This window comes from Mastigoproctus giganteus, chromosome 3, assembly GCF_048544385.1.
Source record: "Mastigoproctus giganteus isolate SK-2022 chromosome 3, ASM4854438v1, whole genome shotgun sequence".
Lineage (NCBI taxonomy): Eukaryota > Metazoa > Arthropoda > Arachnida > Uropygi > Thelyphonidae > Mastigoproctus > Mastigoproctus giganteus.
In genome coordinates this window covers 93,003,249-93,021,531 of record NC_143577.1, presented here as the reverse complement: position 1 = coordinate 93,021,531, position 18,283 = coordinate 93,003,249, and the positions used below count along the sequence as shown (strand labels likewise).

At 36.9% G+C, this 18,283-nt stretch overlaps 1 protein-coding gene across 1 annotated transcript in view; it reads right to left on the bottom strand.

The window, feature by feature from the left end:
• LOC150088154 (uncharacterized) overlaps positions 1–18,283 on the bottom strand; it is a 611,850-nt gene that overhangs the window by 151,731 nt on the left and 441,836 nt on the right. Inside the window, exons 41-42 of the mRNA XM_090369355.1 lie at positions 12,027–12,278; positions 7,756–7,956 (exon numbers count right to left, since the gene is read on the bottom strand). Of these exons, the coding sequence (XP_090225481.1) occupies positions 7,756–7,956; positions 12,027–12,278 (453 nt within the window). The remainder of the gene's footprint in view (positions 1–7,755; positions 7,957–12,026; positions 12,279–18,283) is intronic.

The following is an 18,283-nucleotide window of genomic DNA, read 5'->3' as shown; positions in this document are numbered from 1 at the left end:
AGCAAGGCAATGCAAGCTATAAACTTCAAAACCAAATATAGCTTTTTATATAAGCAGTATCTACTGCTTCCATGAATGATAATTATCTTTCCTCCCTGAAGACTGCACGTGTTTGTTATACTACAATTTTTGCCTATTTTAGCCAAATACAGATAAAAAGACCCACTGGGTGGCAGTGATGTAGACCATAAGAAATTGATATGGAATTTACTTAAAGATGTAACTCTGTTGGGGGCAAAGGGAAGAGCTTTTGTAAAACTGACTACAGTGGCCTCAAATAGTCTTTAAATTCAACGCAGTGGGACCAACTGATGAAGTTACCAAACAGCAAACTCTAAATGGGGAGTATTCAGGGATGCAACTGTAGAAGCTACTACTCTCTTTATACCAATTAAGAGATACTGTTCAAGACTTAGGCCCTGATGCCATGTGATTTCAGTAAATAGATTATTTTGTTTGAACTACCAGTTTCTTTATTTAAAAATTAGAGTGGCTCTTCCACACTAGAAGTAGGCAGAAACCCAGAAAATAAATCCACTTTTCTGTTTCTTTTTTCTATAAGTACTAACAAACTTAACACAGCCGCTTGGTGACCTTGTGGAACTGTTCATGCTTCCCTGTGGCAGGGCCAGAAACCTGGATAGTAAATCTAATCCTCCCCCCCCAAAGGCCAAAAGGAGCAAAACATGATCTATGACAACTTTCCAGTAATTCAGACTGCAAATCCAAATTCTTATGGATTTTCATCAACCCACTGATGACTTAACCAACCCAAAGAAACTGAAGACAGATGCTCCCCGAGTAGAACATCCAAGTTTCCCAAGTCAGTCTGCATTCTTTAACAAACCAGTCCATGGGCAATCTATTGGCGTTTCTCGTAAAGAAATATCTTGAAAACATAGCTGGTTTCCTGAGAATGGTGCAAAGACTGAACTCTGGTGACCCATTGGTTGAGACCACTAGCCATAAACACTGAGTCCCTGCTCAAATTCACCTCGTTTGGTGGAGTTCCAGTTAAGGTGTCTTCACAAGCCACACTCGATACCTCAAATGGTATAATTTCAGAATGGGACCTAATGAATGTCTCAGAACAGGAAATTGTCCAGGAATTGCAGGATCAGGAGGTCACACAGGCAAAGAGAATTATGGAGAAGAAAGGTAGTGAGCTTATTTCAACTCGCACACATCATATTGATGTTTAGTTCACCAAATCTATCTTTATCAGTGAAAGCCAGTTATTTGAACCGTCACATTTATCCATGCATTCCGAACCCAATAAAATGTTGTGTGTCGGAAATGAGGACATTTTCAGTTTGTACATATCGAGTCACTCAATGTATCCAAGTCAATTGTAAAGACAATCATGCAGCCTTCCCTGAAACTTGAACACTGAAAATATGAGAAAAAAATACAGAAATAATTTTTGTTAACCTTTGTTTTCTATCTAGTAAAAAAAAAAAACCCTTTTTCAAGATAGAAAACTCTTTTCAGAAGCATGAATACAATTACAATGACACATGGCATGATGTACGTATGCCGAAGCCTCCCAAAGATTTCATTCAGTATCAGTTCAGGCTGATACGTTAATTTTGCCAAACATCTCCATCCACAAAGCAACAGAATGAAGATAGCACTAACAATACACCAATCATGATACCACCTGTTGTTCTTACAACTCCTGTAAGACCTCTCTAAACAGAAAACAGAGATTCAAGTAGGAAGAAATAGACAATACTGATTCCTTATGAATGCCACTGAAATTTTCAGTCAAGGTGAAACCATTTTGGAGTTCAATCCAGAGGATGATATAGACACATGACCAAATTTTTCAAAAAGAAATTAAATGAAAATTGACAGCCTCAAGTAGACTTTCAATGAGCAGACAAACTTGGCTTCTTCATTTAAATCCAAACAATGAAACATCATCCAATGGAATTACAAAAGCTTTTGCAGCAGTACTGATGACACCCATGAGCTAATTCAGCAACATAATCCAGTTGGCACCCGCTTAGAAGAGATATTCAAAGGTCGTGGGTTCGATTCCCGCCTCGGGCTTTGATCAAAGTACTGCAAAAACCTTGGGAGGTGCAATATGGCCACAGAAGCCAATGCGCCAACAACTACCAAATCAAAAAAAAAAAAAAAAAAAGAAGAGATATTTTACACCTCAGGTATCTCTCTTGATTAAAAAAAAAACCAAAGGAAAAAAATTATACTCTCTTTCAACAAGACAGACCTGTTAGAAATAATGCTCACAGAGGGGTAGCCATACTACTAGACTTAGAGTCCCTTGCAAACTCTCATTGAAGCTGTTACTACCTGTATAGTGATTGGTATTACTTTTACATTTGTTTTGATCTACCTGCCATCCAGTCATTTTTGTATCATTCTGCGGTTGCCAATCCCTTTGTGTTTATTGGGCAATGTCAAAAAAACACCATCCATTGTAGGATTATCCCAATGCAGATGGATGAGGCCAACTCACTGAAATGCTCATTGACAGACAAAATCTAACCATCCTGAATACTGGATTACCAACTTATAGCCATCTCTCTACAGGAACAACCTCTGCAATAGATCTCTCTATTTGCTCTCCATCCCTCTTTCCTAGGATTGAGTGGATAGCTCTTGATAAACTGCTCAATACTGGTCACTACCCATTAATAAATAGAATTCAAACATCACCCTCCATAACTTCAGAAAACTACATAAAATGTAAATTTTCTAAGGCAGTTGGGCAAATTATGCATGCTTCCTACATATCTTGTGATGATCAGATCATTGATTCTCATCCTATTGATGCAATCACCAAACAAATATAGCAGCTGCATTTACAGCCATCTCACAATCAGAGTCAAGCAACTATAGAACTATACATTATTGGCAAAATTAAGACCATAAGAATGCAAAAAACTGAGTGTGGAATCTTTTCCATAAACTGCTTACCACAATCTTATAAATTATAAGAGACTTAGAGCCAAGGTCTGCCACATCAGGAAGACAGCTAAAATACTCCTGGATTATTTTGCAACCTCAATTAACAAAAATATATTTGTAAGAATAATATGGAGAAAAATAAAGCAACTAAATGGCAAATTTCCTCTGTTATCATATCCAATTTTATCTGGAATGGGTAGGAGTGTTCTACTCCTGAAGGAATCGCAAATGCCCTAGAGACCATGTTTTCACGCTGTCTGTTTCAACTGCATGTGATCCATCATTTCGGAAGATTAAAGCTTTAGCTGAAAAATTCAAACTGAACTTCGGAACCACATCTTCTTCACCCCTCCATTGGGATGCATCCTAATGGAATATATTGCATAATGCTCCAAAACTTAGATAATAAATTTTTATTCTTACACCTGCATCTCCATTGAACATTTCATTCCCCAGTACCTGGCACCACTCCTACATATTGGCAATCCCCAAACCAGGAAAGATTACTCTATTCCTCACAACTAAAGGCCCATTTCTCTTACCAGCTGCTTGAGTAAAACCCTAGAAAAATTGATATGCATTAGCTGACTTGGTATCTTGAGTCCCAAAATCTAATCTCTGATAATCAGTTTGGTTTTAGGAAAAACCAATCATCCCTGGATCTCATGGTAAAAGCTGAAACAAAACATCAAGAATGTGTTTATCTGAAATGAGCATCTAATTCAAGGTGATCTGAATGAGGTGTATAAAGCCTTGAATGGTTTGAGCAAGCTCAATGCTGATGGGATTCTTCCTCTTGCTCAGAATAATCACCTGAGAGGGCACAAATTCAAATTGAGGAAAGACAGATGTAGGATAGATGTGTGGAAGTTTGCCTTTAGCCAGTGGGTAGTTGGTTGGTGGAACAGACTTCCATCCCTTGTTGTGGAAGTTGATAGCCTAAATAAATTTAAGGTTGAGCTGGATAGGTATGTGGAACGAATGGAGGGGTGAAATGGGAGTGTTTTTTTTTTTTTTTGGCTGATGCTGCATAAGCTTGTTTTCTTGCATCATATGCCTCTGCTAATGATGGTATGCTTTGACATTGAAGCTGACATAGAGCTTCAATGTCATATTTGACATAGAGAAAGCCTACAACACCACATGGCATTTTGTTATCTTGAGAGATCGCCATTCCCTTGACCTAAGAGGACACTTTGTTGTTGTTATTTAGTTTTTAGGAGCATTAGCAACTAAGGCCATATTGCTCCGGGGATATGCGGTGGTCATTCCCTGACCTTTCCGCATCCTCCGTATTTGATGGCTCAAGGGCTGGAACCCCGGTCTAATCAAGAAGCATGTGCTATGCACTGCTGCTCCTGCCCACCTGGCTACAGAGGCGCCCAGGACACTTTGTACTTTATACAAAACTTCCATAGAACCTGTCATGTTTGCTATTGGCAAGTCCTCTCACAAATCTATATACAAGAGGAAGGAGTCCCATAAGACTCTGTTCTGAGTGCCACCTTATTTGCAATAAGAATAAACCATATGACCGAAAATATTCTGAACACTGTAAACTCACATCTCTATGCTGATGATCTGATAGTTCTTTGAATATGAGCTTCATTGAGGGCCAACTCAAAATCTCAATTAATAATATTGAACTATGGATGGCACAGAATGGTTACCGACTATCTTACCAGAAATATAGTGTAATACACTTTTTTAGCAAACAGAAGATGTATTCTGATTCCGAGCTACACTTAACAAATCATCCTATCTCAGTTGTGAATAGCATTTATCTCCTTGGTCTGGTCTTCAATAGTAAGTTGAACTTCTTAGAATACACGTCTGTGGATTAAGTGCTAAAAAAAAAAAATTAACAGAGTTATTTCTTTTACAACATGGTGCAAATCGTTACACATTGCTTCACTTCTACAAAGTGCTAATTAGACCTTGCCTTGATATGGTGTCCCAGCATATGATTGTGCTAGGGAGAGCATGCTAGCATGTCTTGCCCCTGTTCAGTATTCTGCCCTTGAGTTTGCTATGGCACTTATAGAACATGGCAGTACAAAGTCTTTATATTGAGGCCCATGAATTTCTACATAGTATCAGTAGAAAGCTATTATGTATGAACTGTGCAGCTAAAATTCAAAGCTTACCTATGACGTGGTACATATGTTCCTAAAAATCTCTGCAATATGGTATTTACAAACAATAGGGCTTATGGGATAAATAGGGATGGGACAGAGCACTCAAAAAAATGTTCAGTCTGGTAAGTAAAACACTAAAAAAAGTTGTAAACCCAATAAAATTGCTAACACAGGTTTAAACATCTTAAATTTCTAATAAAAAAAAACAAATATTACAGAAATTATAGCGCTGTAATATATACATACCAATTGATATTTCTGTTCACTATTTTTTTTTTTTTTTTTTGGACTGTAAAATTTAAAACAGTAAAAAAAGATAAGCAATCAATAATGATGAACATGGCTTGCACAAGTAAAATGTATGAAGCTTAAAAAATAGGAATGAAGAAAAGATTCTGAAAATTTGTTTTTTTATATAATTTAAGATTTCATGGAAGGGAATTTATATGATTTAAGATTTCATATTGCATCATAATAACGTAAAAACCCACAGAATTCCAGCTATCGGTAATGGCATCTACGAAAAGTATTATCACAAATGCAATAAGTTTGAGTTTACTACCCGTTTATAATTAGATTACACTAACAGAAAAGCCCAAAAAACCGGGACCTGCAAATTGTTTTATGGTAGTGACCTCCAGAAATGTGCTCCTCTGCTCATGCTATCCCAGCTCACAAAATTTCTGTTTTGAACAGAAATATGTGAGCTCTTGAAAATAAGAATTGGCCTATAATATCATGTGTTATCTTGTGAATATAGCAAATGACAGTGTCTCTCTGACCAATACAACTACAGTAAATGGAAAATATAGCTCTCACACACACAATTGACATTCTTTAAGCTTCATAAACATATTGCTGCGCAGCTCTCTACATTCAGCTTGGTGCCTGGTTTTGCATACACCTTGTTTTCTCGTAGACGAAATTACGCATGAGCCAGAATGAAAATTGTGTTATACTTGCATTGTTACCTAATATATCAATCGCGCTGGAGCAAATTCACATTGCTAAAATGTGCATTATAGCAGAACTTTTTTTTTTTTTTTTTTAGTTGTTGGTGCATCGGCGTCTGTGGCCATAATGCACCTCCCAAGGTTTTTGCATTTTACTCTGATCCAAGCCCGAGACGGGATTCGAATCTGTGACCTTTGGGTTGCCAGGCAGGCACTTTACCCACCTGGCTAACCCAGTCGGCAGTATAGCAGAACTGACTGTACTTAGTGATTCACGGTTTACAAGGTACTACAGAAATAAACCCAGGACAGGTTAAGCCTACTGGGATTGGACTGCAAGCACTAATACAAACTTGGAATAAACACCTTGACAAATTCCCCCAAGATTTATGCAGTTCGGATTTCTTCCCGCTGCCCCCATTGTCCTCCAGTACACCTTTCTGTTACAGTTATTTCAGATATTTTTAACTCAGTACTGCATAGAAGAGTCCACTCCTTTGGCATAAAATTGATTACGTACAATTGAGCCATAAGGGTTTGCTGTTTATCTTGAGAAGTAAGTATGTGTCACATTTATTAAAACCATGAAATTAACTTTCAACTTTTTTTTATTAATTCACCAATATTTGCCAGTAATAAAAAAAACTAGTCAGGTAGAAGATTAAAATAGAATTAAAACAAGATTATAATCTTGTTTTAATTCTATTTTAAGTATTCTATTTATATTAAACAAGTTTTAATATAAATAATTATAAACAAGATCACTGGTTTGACTCAATGTATATGTGAAAAGGAGCAAGTTCGTGCAAAACAGGGTGAATGTGTAATGTACAGGTTCCTCTGTACATGCAAAAACAATATTCACCACCTTGATAACTATAAAAGGAGCTATGTATCTAAACAGAACAAAATTGTAACAACTAGTACTATAGAGAAAGCAGTCCAGACCATAAACATAACTGCAACCAGATTGCATTTTCTGATGGTAGAGTTATGTGTGTTTATCTTCTCACCATTTTTATTTTATACATATCTGTGTCTATATTTTAAAAAAAAAAATTCTTTAATACTTGTTATTTTTAAGACAGTTTGTAAACTAATTATGGGCCACATGTGGGTGTCAGTTTTCTCATTCCTGGTTTAACTTGGCACTCAAAGTAATGAGAAGAATTTAATCTGTGTGTGTGTGTGTGCGTGTGTGTGTGTGTGTGTGTGTGTGTGTGTGTGTGTGTGTGTGTGTGTGTGTGTGTCTCCTGTTAAGATCACAAGTTTTTTGATATTTTACACATGCTATTTCACACAAAAATGTATAAATTTAAAATTTCACCTATTGACTTTTTAGTTTGCCTTTCACCAAAAGATTGTTGAGATAATATTCATATACAATATAAAAAATTCCCGATTCACATTTTATTCAAATTACCATATCACTATCTTTTAAATTTTAACATTTCCTAATAGTTCAGTCCATTAAAATGAGATATAAAAAATTAACACAATTTTTATATATATATATATATATTTTTTTTCCAGTTTCTAAAATAGTGTTAATTTCAGGTATCTAGTCTTAATGGACTGGCTATTAGGAAACATTACAATTTATAGGACAGCGAAATGGTAAAATTATATTATATATAATTTAAGCTCAACCTATAATTTTTTTTTAATGTTTGATGTGATCTTGCTAAATAAAATTAAACATTAAAAAAAAATTACTAATTATGTACCTGTCATAACCTGTCCACCTTAGAAGCAAGCCATTGTACAGAACAGGACTACTTTTACAGTTGCGAAATTGAATGGGTATTTCAGACGTGACGTCTAATGTGCGGTCCCAGATGTTCACACGGCTAATGCGTCCATGAAATCCAGCTTTTAGCATTGCTTTATTTTCATCATTAAGGGGTGCTCCAAGACTTACCCATCCACTATTGAAAGAGAACAGCTTATGTGAAACATTTAAGATTGTCTTTTAGAGAGAGGGAGAGAGAAAGAGTATAACACAAATATTTTTTCTCTTCAGTAGCAAAGACAAATATGAGAAATACATAACTGATTCAATACTATAGTAACAGTGGTTTTTTAATATATATAATTGTGTGAAGCGGCATTTTTTCAAACTTTTCTTTTACATCCCCTAAATTAAATGGGTTCTTCAGAGTACTCCCCAACTCCAATTTCATAAATATTCTACTTTTATTAACTATATAATATTGGCATAACTACAATATAGTTTAACTACATAAGTAGTGTAAAGGCATCATTTGATTTTACCTCATATTGTGGCTACCTTCACAACAAGATACCAGGTATTGAACTACTTCGAATAAACAACGCTTCTCTAATAGAGGAGACTACTGTTATTTATTCTCAGTGGGCACCACCACCCAGACGGCACCATTTCGGAGCTTGTTGGCTCACTCATCAGTGGGCAGGTACCCTGGTAGCATTAGCAGAGGCATTTGATGCAAGAAAGCAAGCTTATGCAGCATCAGCCAAAAAAAAAAAAAAAAAACCCACTGCCACTTCACCCCTCAGTTCGTTCAAAATACCTGTCCAGCTGAGCCTTAAACTTATTTAGGCTATCAACCTCCACCACAAGGGATGGAAGTCTGTTTCACCAACCAACCACCCGCTGGCTAAAGGCAAATTTCCGCACGTCTATCCTACATCTGTCTTTCCTCAATTTGAATTTATGCCCTCTCAGGTGATTTTTCTGAGCTAGAGGAAGAATCCCATCAGCATTGAGCATGCTCAAACCATTCAAGGCTTTATACACCTCTATCAGATCACCTCGCTGGTGCCTAGTCTCCAGACACTGTAATTTGCAAAACTTAAGCCTTTCTTCGTAAGAGCACCCCTTTGTTCCATTCACTAATCTTGTTGCCCTTCTCTGTACTCGTTCCAGCAGCTCTACATCCTTCTTGAAATGAGGCCTCCAGACCTGTATACAGTACTCTAGGTGTGGCCTGACCATTGCCTTATACAATGGAATAATCACCTCCTTATCCCTGCTGGAAAAATTCCTGTATATCATTGACAATACTCCATGAGCTACTCTTGCAGCCCATCTGCACTGCTCAGAAAACTTCATATCTACCTGCACAACCACCCCCAGGTCCCTTTCATTCTCTACCACTGTCAGTGTAGTACCACAGAGTTGATACGTTGCTCTGGGGTTGCTGTTTCCCATATGTAGTACTTTATATTTTTCAATGTTAAACTTCATTTGCCACCTCTCAGCCCATCTGCTCAACCATTCCAGATCCTGCTGCAGTAGCATAGTGTCAGTAGTGTCCTTGACAACCCTGCCAACTTTCGTATCGTCTGCAAACTTGGACATTAAGCTTGATATACCATCATCAATATCATTTATAAATACAGAAAACAATAAAGGCCCCAATACTGAACCCTGAGGGACTCCACTAATAACATTAGTCCACGATGAGCAGTGTCCATTGATTACCACTCTCTGTCTTCTCCCCCTCAACCACCCCTTTATCCATAGCAGCAATTTGCCTCCAATGCCACACTGCTCCAACCTGTGCAGCAGCCCCCCCCCCATGTGCAACAGCATCAAAAGCCTTTTCAAGATCCAAGTATATAATAGCAAAGTTATTCCCCGCATCCAGCTCCCCTGCGACTGCATCATAGTATCCAATCATGGGTATTAGCATCCTACAGCTGCACACTGCACATATACAATGTTATCCCGACTTCGATAAAATATATACTGATTGATCGAAGTCCGAGAGTGGAACAGGTGCAGCATCAGTATTCCACGACACTACCATTTCTGTATCACTTCCGACAGAATGCAGTAGTTACACCACTGAATTATATGCCATAAAGCTTGCTTTGGGAAACATTTTCCATCTCTCAATCCAAAAGAGCATAATCTACACAGACTCGCAAAGTGCCCTATTAGCAATGCAAAAGATTTCTCCACCTACTCATCCATTACTACAACTCATCAGATCAGAGTTGATTCATCTCAGAGATCATTGGCAAAAGGTTGTCTTCTGCTGGGTCCCAGGCCATACTGGAATACCAGGAAACAAAATTGCAGATGCTGCTGCCAAGCATCTATCCAGCACAACCCCAATGAATTTTCTGGTCCCGTTCAGTGATTATAAAATGCATATAAGAAATATATGTAAGGAACAATGGACACTTCAGTGGCAAATGCATATACATAACAAACTCCTTGAAATTAAACCTGTAAAGCAATTATAGGCCTCCAATTTCCGCACAAACAGATAAGAAGAGGTAGTTCTGGCCAGAGCCCGAATAGACCACACTCATTTGACCCATCTATTCCTGTTATCAGGTAATGATCCTCCACAGTGTACACATTGCCACAGGTCACTCACAATAAAACACACTCCTGGAATGCACCTTGTATAACAACTCCCATCTAATTTCATTCACTTTTCTCTCAAGCTTACGGGTATTATCACTTAGCCATATCATAGGCAAAATTTCAAACCTTACAGAATTTTTCTTTCTGAAACGAATAGGTTTATATAACTATTTATTGCCTCAGGCACGTTGTTTGCTGTTTTGTAGCTGTTAATAATAATAATAATATTTCTAACTGCTTCCATAGAAGCCAATAAAATTAGTATTAACTACTATGATAGGTGCAATATGGCCTCCATACCTGCATGGCTGACAGAATTACACATAGCTTAGTTGGCCATACCTCCCGAACACTTCCAATACCTTGTTGAATCAATGCCATGTTGGATAGCTGCTGTACTGAGGGCAAAAGGAAGACCTACGAAGTATTAGGTAGGTGGTCATAATTCAGTGATCACTCAGCGTATATCAGAAATCTTAAACTTACAGGGCAGGTACATACTGTCAGTACTCTTAAATTTACAAGTTTGGGAAGAATGTAGATCTGTTGGAACAGGTGCAGAGAAGAGTTACAAAGTTAGTCAAGGACACAAGAAGGTTCTATTACAAAGAAAGACTTTAATTCTACAAACTGCAGCATCTAGAAAGTAGTCACCTGTGAGGAGACCTGATTGAAATGTTTAAGGCTTCAAATGGATTGAGTAAATTAAGTGCTGATAAATCCTTACTCATCCTCTCAGAAGACATTTAGATTTAAATTGGAAAAGGACAGTCTGTGTGATAAATGTGCAGAAATCTGCTTTCAGTGAGAGCAATTAATTATTGGAACAATCTTCCACCTGGAGTTGAGGTGGATAGTTTGAATAAAGTTAGAGAAGGATTGGGCAAATGAAGTGGGTAGTAGTTTTATTTATTTATTTTTTTTTGTGGCTAATGTATAAGTTTGTTTCCTTGCATCTTTTTGCAACTACTAATACTAAATTTTATTAAATGTTTGCTGACATTACATAATGAGAGCTCTAAAATCAAGTGAACTATTTAATATATTGCATTCTACAGTGGATTCATATTTCAAAACAGAAATTGAATATATGAGCCTAGGACCCATATTTTAAAACAGATATTGAATATATGATTTTTTCACAGAAAAAAAAATCATGGTTAGGAAATTAAAAGTTAATAAAGTTTAAAAACTTTTTAAATTACTTTATAAAAATAATTTAATAAAATTTAATTTGTAATAGCACATTTAAATGTAAAAGACTGAATGAAGAAATGCCTAAATTTTTTGATAAAAAGTTCAATTAATATAAAAATGTTTTGATTTCTTGTATTCTCTGAATACAAAAAAATCAAACAATTTCTCTTCAGTTTGAATATTACAAAACTTATTTTTAATATATACTTTTTCTTGGAATGATATTAAGAAAATTAACATATCTGATAATACTTACAAATTTGCAAGATTTCCTTCTGCCACATTACTTCATACAGATCCAGCCAAAGCTGTATCCATGACAAGAGTAATAGTACCTTCGGTGCCATCTCACATCAATACAAGGTGATTTTTTATTTTTAATATATACTTTTTTCTTGGAATGATATTAAGAAAATTAACATATCTGATAATACTTACAAATTTGCAAGATTTCCTTCTGCCACATAACCTGATACAGATCCAGCCAAAGCTGTATCCATGACAAGAGTAATAGTACCTTCGGTGCCATCCCACATCAATACAAGGTGATGCCACTGACCATCATTAATTGGCACATTATTTAAATACCTCAAGAACAAAGTATTGTCCCAGTTTGGAAAAAGTGATACTAAAACGCCTGTGTCATCTGCCTGAATCAGAATCCTTTTTCCCAGTGGTAAATGAGGAGATCTGAAAAATTAAACTTATTCAGCTGATAATAGTCAATATCACTAGGAAAAAAAAAAAATCTAAGTTATCAACAAGAAGAATGCTTTATATGAAATTATTTTTCCATCTGCCACAAAATGAAAAAGCCAGGTAATGCAAATAACAGTATTCATTCCCACCCTTAAACATGGACGAGAATGGGTATCTGAATTATCATATAACATTATTTTTATGCCATAAGCAAAAAAAAAAAAAAAAAAACCAGTGCATTATTGATTAAATAAAGGATACTAGACTGGAAAATCCTATTGAGTATATCGGAGGAGGAGGACAATACAACTTGCCTGTAGCCACATCCTGCCACTGAAGAACTTTTGACTGAGCCTTAGAACATCCCAAACAAAGTATGTTTGCATTGCTTCAGTCAACGTTTTTGTCTATTAAATGATCATTCCAAATACAGAGTACAGCCATTTAAAATTACTGAATGAAAACAGATTAAAAAAACTACAGAAATAACCACACAATCAAGCATAAATAAAGCAATTTAGTATGGGAATGAAAAGAATATAGGTATTTTGTATGGCAACATAAGAGGGCTCTTCCGAAAATACGCAGACTGGCAACACTGCTTCATTGCTATGGAAATGAGTGATGAGTTTGCGGCCTAGGAATGTTCTCCCCAATCTTTTCTTGGTTAGTTTGTGCAAGCATATCACGTAGTATTCATTTTTGTGTTTGTTATAACAGTTTATGTGAAGTTATGATGGGGGATGAGAAAGATATTTAGTTTATTATTAGACAAAGCATCACGATTGAATTTTGTGTAAAGTTAGGCAAAAGTGGATTTTGAATAAAATAATCACATGTGATGAGTCCTGGATTAAACATTTTGATGAGTCCAAACAGCAGTCAAGCATATGGAAACATCATGATTCATCGCCTCCAAAAAATTGAGGTTTTGGTTCATCAAAAAAATTGATGTTGATTTTGTTTTTATTTATAAGGAATGCAGAACTGGAATTTGGGGAGTACAACGTCTACAAAAAGGTTAGACAGGATAGGAAGGGAGGAGGAGGTATGCTATTAGTTAAGAAACACATAAAATCCAAGGAAGTAAAGCCAGTCGACATCGTTGCAGCACCGAGTTCCCGAGAAACAAACTGTAAACGGAGAATATTGTGCTAACACGTTGCAAAGGAGCAATTAGCAAAAAAAAGACTGGAACTGCTTAATCGAGAATGGTTTCTTCTTCAAGATAACGCTAGGCCACATGTCACACAACCAGCATTTAGCAAAAATTAGTGGTCAACCACTAAACCACAATCCAAACAGCCCAGACCTTTGCAACATGCAATTTCTGGGCTTTCCCATGCCTCAAAAAAGAGTTGAGAAAAAAAAAATAATAATTAACACAAATGAAGAAGTTAAATTTGCCACATCCACTATCCTGCAATGCCTTTCAGAAAATGGGCTGCAGCATGTTTCAGAAGCTAGTGAACTGCTTTAAAAGGTGTATAGAATGTGAAGGATGCTATTTCAAAAAGGCAACCCATACCAACCTCCCAAGTGACTCAGACTCAGCAATGATGTCAGTCCACGTATTTTCGGAACAGCTCTTGAATATAGTCCAAGAAACTTAATAAGTAATTAATAACTGAAAATTCAGTCAATAGAACAAAACTAAGTCTAATTTTTAAATCTATTTAGGGAAGAAAACGAAAAAACAGAACAACTATCTGCAGTATTTGTAACCCAAAGCAAAGATTTTAGGTTTAACTTTAGAGTTAATTTAAAAACCTATAATCAGGTATTGAGGTATTGCTCAAAGCATCAAAGGCAGATATTGCTGGGATATCAGAGACATGGTGTCACATAGATATAAGGAATGCAGAACTGGAATTTGGGGAGTACAACGTCTACAAAAAGGTTAGACAGGATAGGAAGGGAGGAGGGGTTATGCTATTAGTTAAGAAACACATAAAATCCAAGGAAGTAAAGCCAGTCGACATCGTTGGACAGTGCAGTGACGAGTCAGTTTGGTGTGACATTAGCCTTGGGAGATCGAAATTGAGAGTAGGAGTGCACTATAAGCCTAATGGATCTGATGAGTATAATAAGAAACAGTACAGAGAAATAGAGTGGGCCAGTAAATCAGAGAGTCTTATAATGAAGGATTTTAATTTCCCAGATATTGACTGGAATTTGTGGATTGATCACTCACACACTAGCAAGCCTTTTGTGGATTTATTGGATGATTGTTTTCTACATCAGCATGTTCGGGAGGCAACTAGAGGGAGTAATACTCTTGATTTGATTATCAGTAGTGATTCTTCATGCATTAAGAATCTGCAGATAAAGGAACTACTAGGTGGTAGTGATCACAGTGTGCTGAAGTGGGATTTACTCAAAGGGGTAACTACCATCAGGAGTAAAGGGAAGGGCTTTTGCTTTCGTAAAGGCGACTACGATGGTATGAGACAGTATTTAAATTCTATACAGTGGGACCAACTGATGATGTTACCAACAGCAAATTCAAAATGGGAAGCATTCAAAGAACTTATCTTGGAAGCTACTAGGCTTTACATACCAACTAAGAAATATTGTTCAAGGTTTAGGCCTAAATGGATGTCAGATGAACTAATGAGACAGGTGATTTTAACAGATCAAACAAAAAGATGGCAGAGGAAAAAAATGCATGGGATCATTATAGATTAACACATGACACAGAAGCCTATGAAAGATATAAGTTGGGCTCTATGTTTCCAGGAGATAAAAGAACTACAGCAGTGCCACCTACTTGTTCAGTGGCGACTAGAAATTCAGCATAAATTGCGTAAAATTATTAAATTGTGACATCACGAGGAAGCTTCATCACTGAATAAGAGCTACTCCATTTATATGGCTGCGGCAGGTTTAGTAGATCGGCAGCTTAAATCCCAAGCCCAGATAAATGGTGAGGGTTGACGTCAGGAAGGGCATCTGGTCGTAAAAACTATGCCAAAACCAATAGATGTGTTCCAGTTAAGAAGTTAATCCGACTAGAGGAGAAGAAGAGGATGTAAAGTGTGAACTGGGAACATTGAATGCCAACCCCATATAATGTGGGACAAAGAAGAAGAAGAAGATTGATGATGGTATATCAAGCTTAATGTCCACGTTTTCAGACAATACAAAGGTTGGCAGGGTTGTTAAGGACACTACTGACGCTATGCTGCTGCAACAGGATCTGGAAAGGTTGAGCAGATGGGCTGAGAGGTGGCAAATGAAGTTTAACATTAACAAATGTAAAGTACTACATATGGGAAACAGCAACTCCAGAGCAATGTATCAACTCTGTGGTACTACACTGACAGTGGTATTGAATGAAAAGGACCTGGGGGTAATTGCGCAGGCAGATATGAAGTTCTCTGAGCAGTGCAGATGAGCTACAAGGGTAGCTCATGGTGCCTTATCAATGATATACAGGAATTTTTCTAGCAGGGATAAGGAGGTGATTATTCCCTTGTATAAGGCAATGGTCAGGCCACACCTTGAGTACTGTATACAGGTCTGGAGGCCTCATTTCAAGAAGGATGTAGAGCTCCTGGAACGAGTAAAACAAGAAGGGCAACAAGATTAGTGAATGGAACAAAGGGTTGCTCTTAAGAAGAAAGGCTTAAATTTTGCAAATTACAGTCTGGAGACTAGGCACGTGCAAGGGGATCTGTTTGAGGTGTATAAAGCCTTGAATGGTTTGAGCATGCTCAATGCTGATGGGATTCTTCCTCTTGCTCAGAATAATCACCTGAGAGAGCATAAATTCAAATTGAGGAAAGACAGATGTAGGATAGATTGTGTGGAAATTTGCCTTTAGACAGCGGGTAGTTGGTTGGTGGAACAGACTTCTATCCTTTGTTGTGGAAATTGATAGCATAAATAAATTTAAGGCTGAGCTGGACAGGTATTTGAAACGAATGGAGGGGTGAAATGGGAGCGGTTTTTTTTTTTTTTTTGGCTGATGCTGCATGAGCTTGCTTTCCTGCATCATATGCCTCTGCTAATGGTTAATGCTAATCAACTTCAAAATGGAAGTGATAGATTTAAAAACTGTTAGTATAATAAATCTGCACTTAACATTCTTCAACATATTAGGAGTAATGGCCTCAGAATATTTTTTTTTTTTTTTTTTTTTTTATGAAACCCCAAACACGAAAGGTATCAAAACCTATAGTACTTAGTACCGTGCATGGGCTGAAGGAGAAGTATGGGGGGAAGAGGATGCCGGAAACTTTGCTCTAGAGACTAAACATGGGTTTCACCACTTCAAGCCTCCAATAAGCAAAGTGGTGGTATTTCACCATTTGATGAAAGTCATCTACCACCTACAATGTGAGGTACTTTGGATTGAAGAGCAGTGTCAATATTTTTGAATATTGGCATAACTTTTAAAAGAAACAAAATTTCTTTATTCAAGCCAGATGAGAGGAACATGAACAGAGTTTCTGAATGAGAGAGGATAATATATCTAGAAACATTCGCTTGCTTGTTTAGGATTACTTTCACCAGAAGTTTGTGATTCAGAAGTTCTTACCTCTTGAGAAGTTCATTAATTTGCCTTCTTTCAAAATTTCTTTTAAATAATAGACCAGATTTTAACATGAGGCAATCCCACTCACTAGTGATCACTTGTACTTTTCAATTTCGTAACTCTGAAAAGTGGTACTGTGGCTTTTCCCATCAATTCTAACTACTCCTTTAAACAGACTTCTCAGAAGTTATCACTGTTTTTCCAGTCTAGTTAACATTAACAAATGTAAATTCATTTATCATTTATCCAAAGACAGCCAATGTACACTGCTTCAAAATGTTTTTCACTTCAGTGGCATTTATAAGTTGAAACTATTTCTGCAACAGTTGAAACTACAGGAAGCCCTTGGTTTACACTGGAGTTGCCAATGTATATTTAATCAGCATAAAAGATACTCAAATTAACATGTATTTTAATGGGATGTATACCAGAAGTAAAAAAATTGAGGTATTTTCTTTCATAAAATAATACACACATTTTAATATTCAACATAAATGTTATATACATGCATTTAAATCTCATTTATTCCATAATAAAATATAAATAAGCAGGCATTACTGATGAGGGAAGGCCCTTGTTGTGGATTTTCAGGGTTGACTGGCTTTTTCTGCCATCTTTGGATCAGTTGGAGGCTCTTCAGATTTCTTTTTAAAATTAGAAAGGAGAGTTGGGTAGATGGGCTGAGAAGTGGCAACTGAAGTTTAACATTGACAAATGCAAAATACTGTATATGGGTAGCAGTAACCCCAAAGAAATGTACCAACTGGGTGGTGTTACACTCAGGGTAGTGGAGAATGAAAGACACCTGTGGGTAATTGTGTAGTCAGATATGAAGTTTTCTGACAGTGCAGACAGGCTGCCAGAGCAGGTAATGGGGTCTTGTCAATGCTATACAGAAATTTTGCAAGCAGGGATAAGAAGGCAGTTATCCTCTTGTATAGGGCAATGGTGAGGCTGCACCTTGAGTACTGCATACAGGTCTGGAATCTTATTTTAGGAAGGATGTAGAGTTTCTAGAATGAGTATAGAAAAGGGCAACAAGACTGGTGAAGGGAACAAAAGGGTGCTCTTATGAAGAAAGGCTTAAGTTCTGCAAATTGCAGCTTCTGGAGAGTAGGCACCTGTGAGGTGATCTCATTGAGGTGTATAAGACCTTGAATGGATTGAGCAGGCTCAATGCTAATGAGAATCTTCCTCTTGCTCAGATTATACACCTGAGGGGGCATAGATTTAAACTGAGGAAAGGCAGTTGTAGAATAGATGTTTGAATAGACGGAAGTTTGCCTTTAGCTAGCGGGTAGTTGATTGCTGGAACAAACTTCCATCTGTTGTTGTGGAAGTTGACAGCTTAAATAAATTCAACGCAGAACTAGACAAACATTTGGAATGAATGGAACAGTGAAATGAAAAGGGAGTTTTTTTTTTTGGCTGATGCTGTATAAGCTTGCTTTCTTGC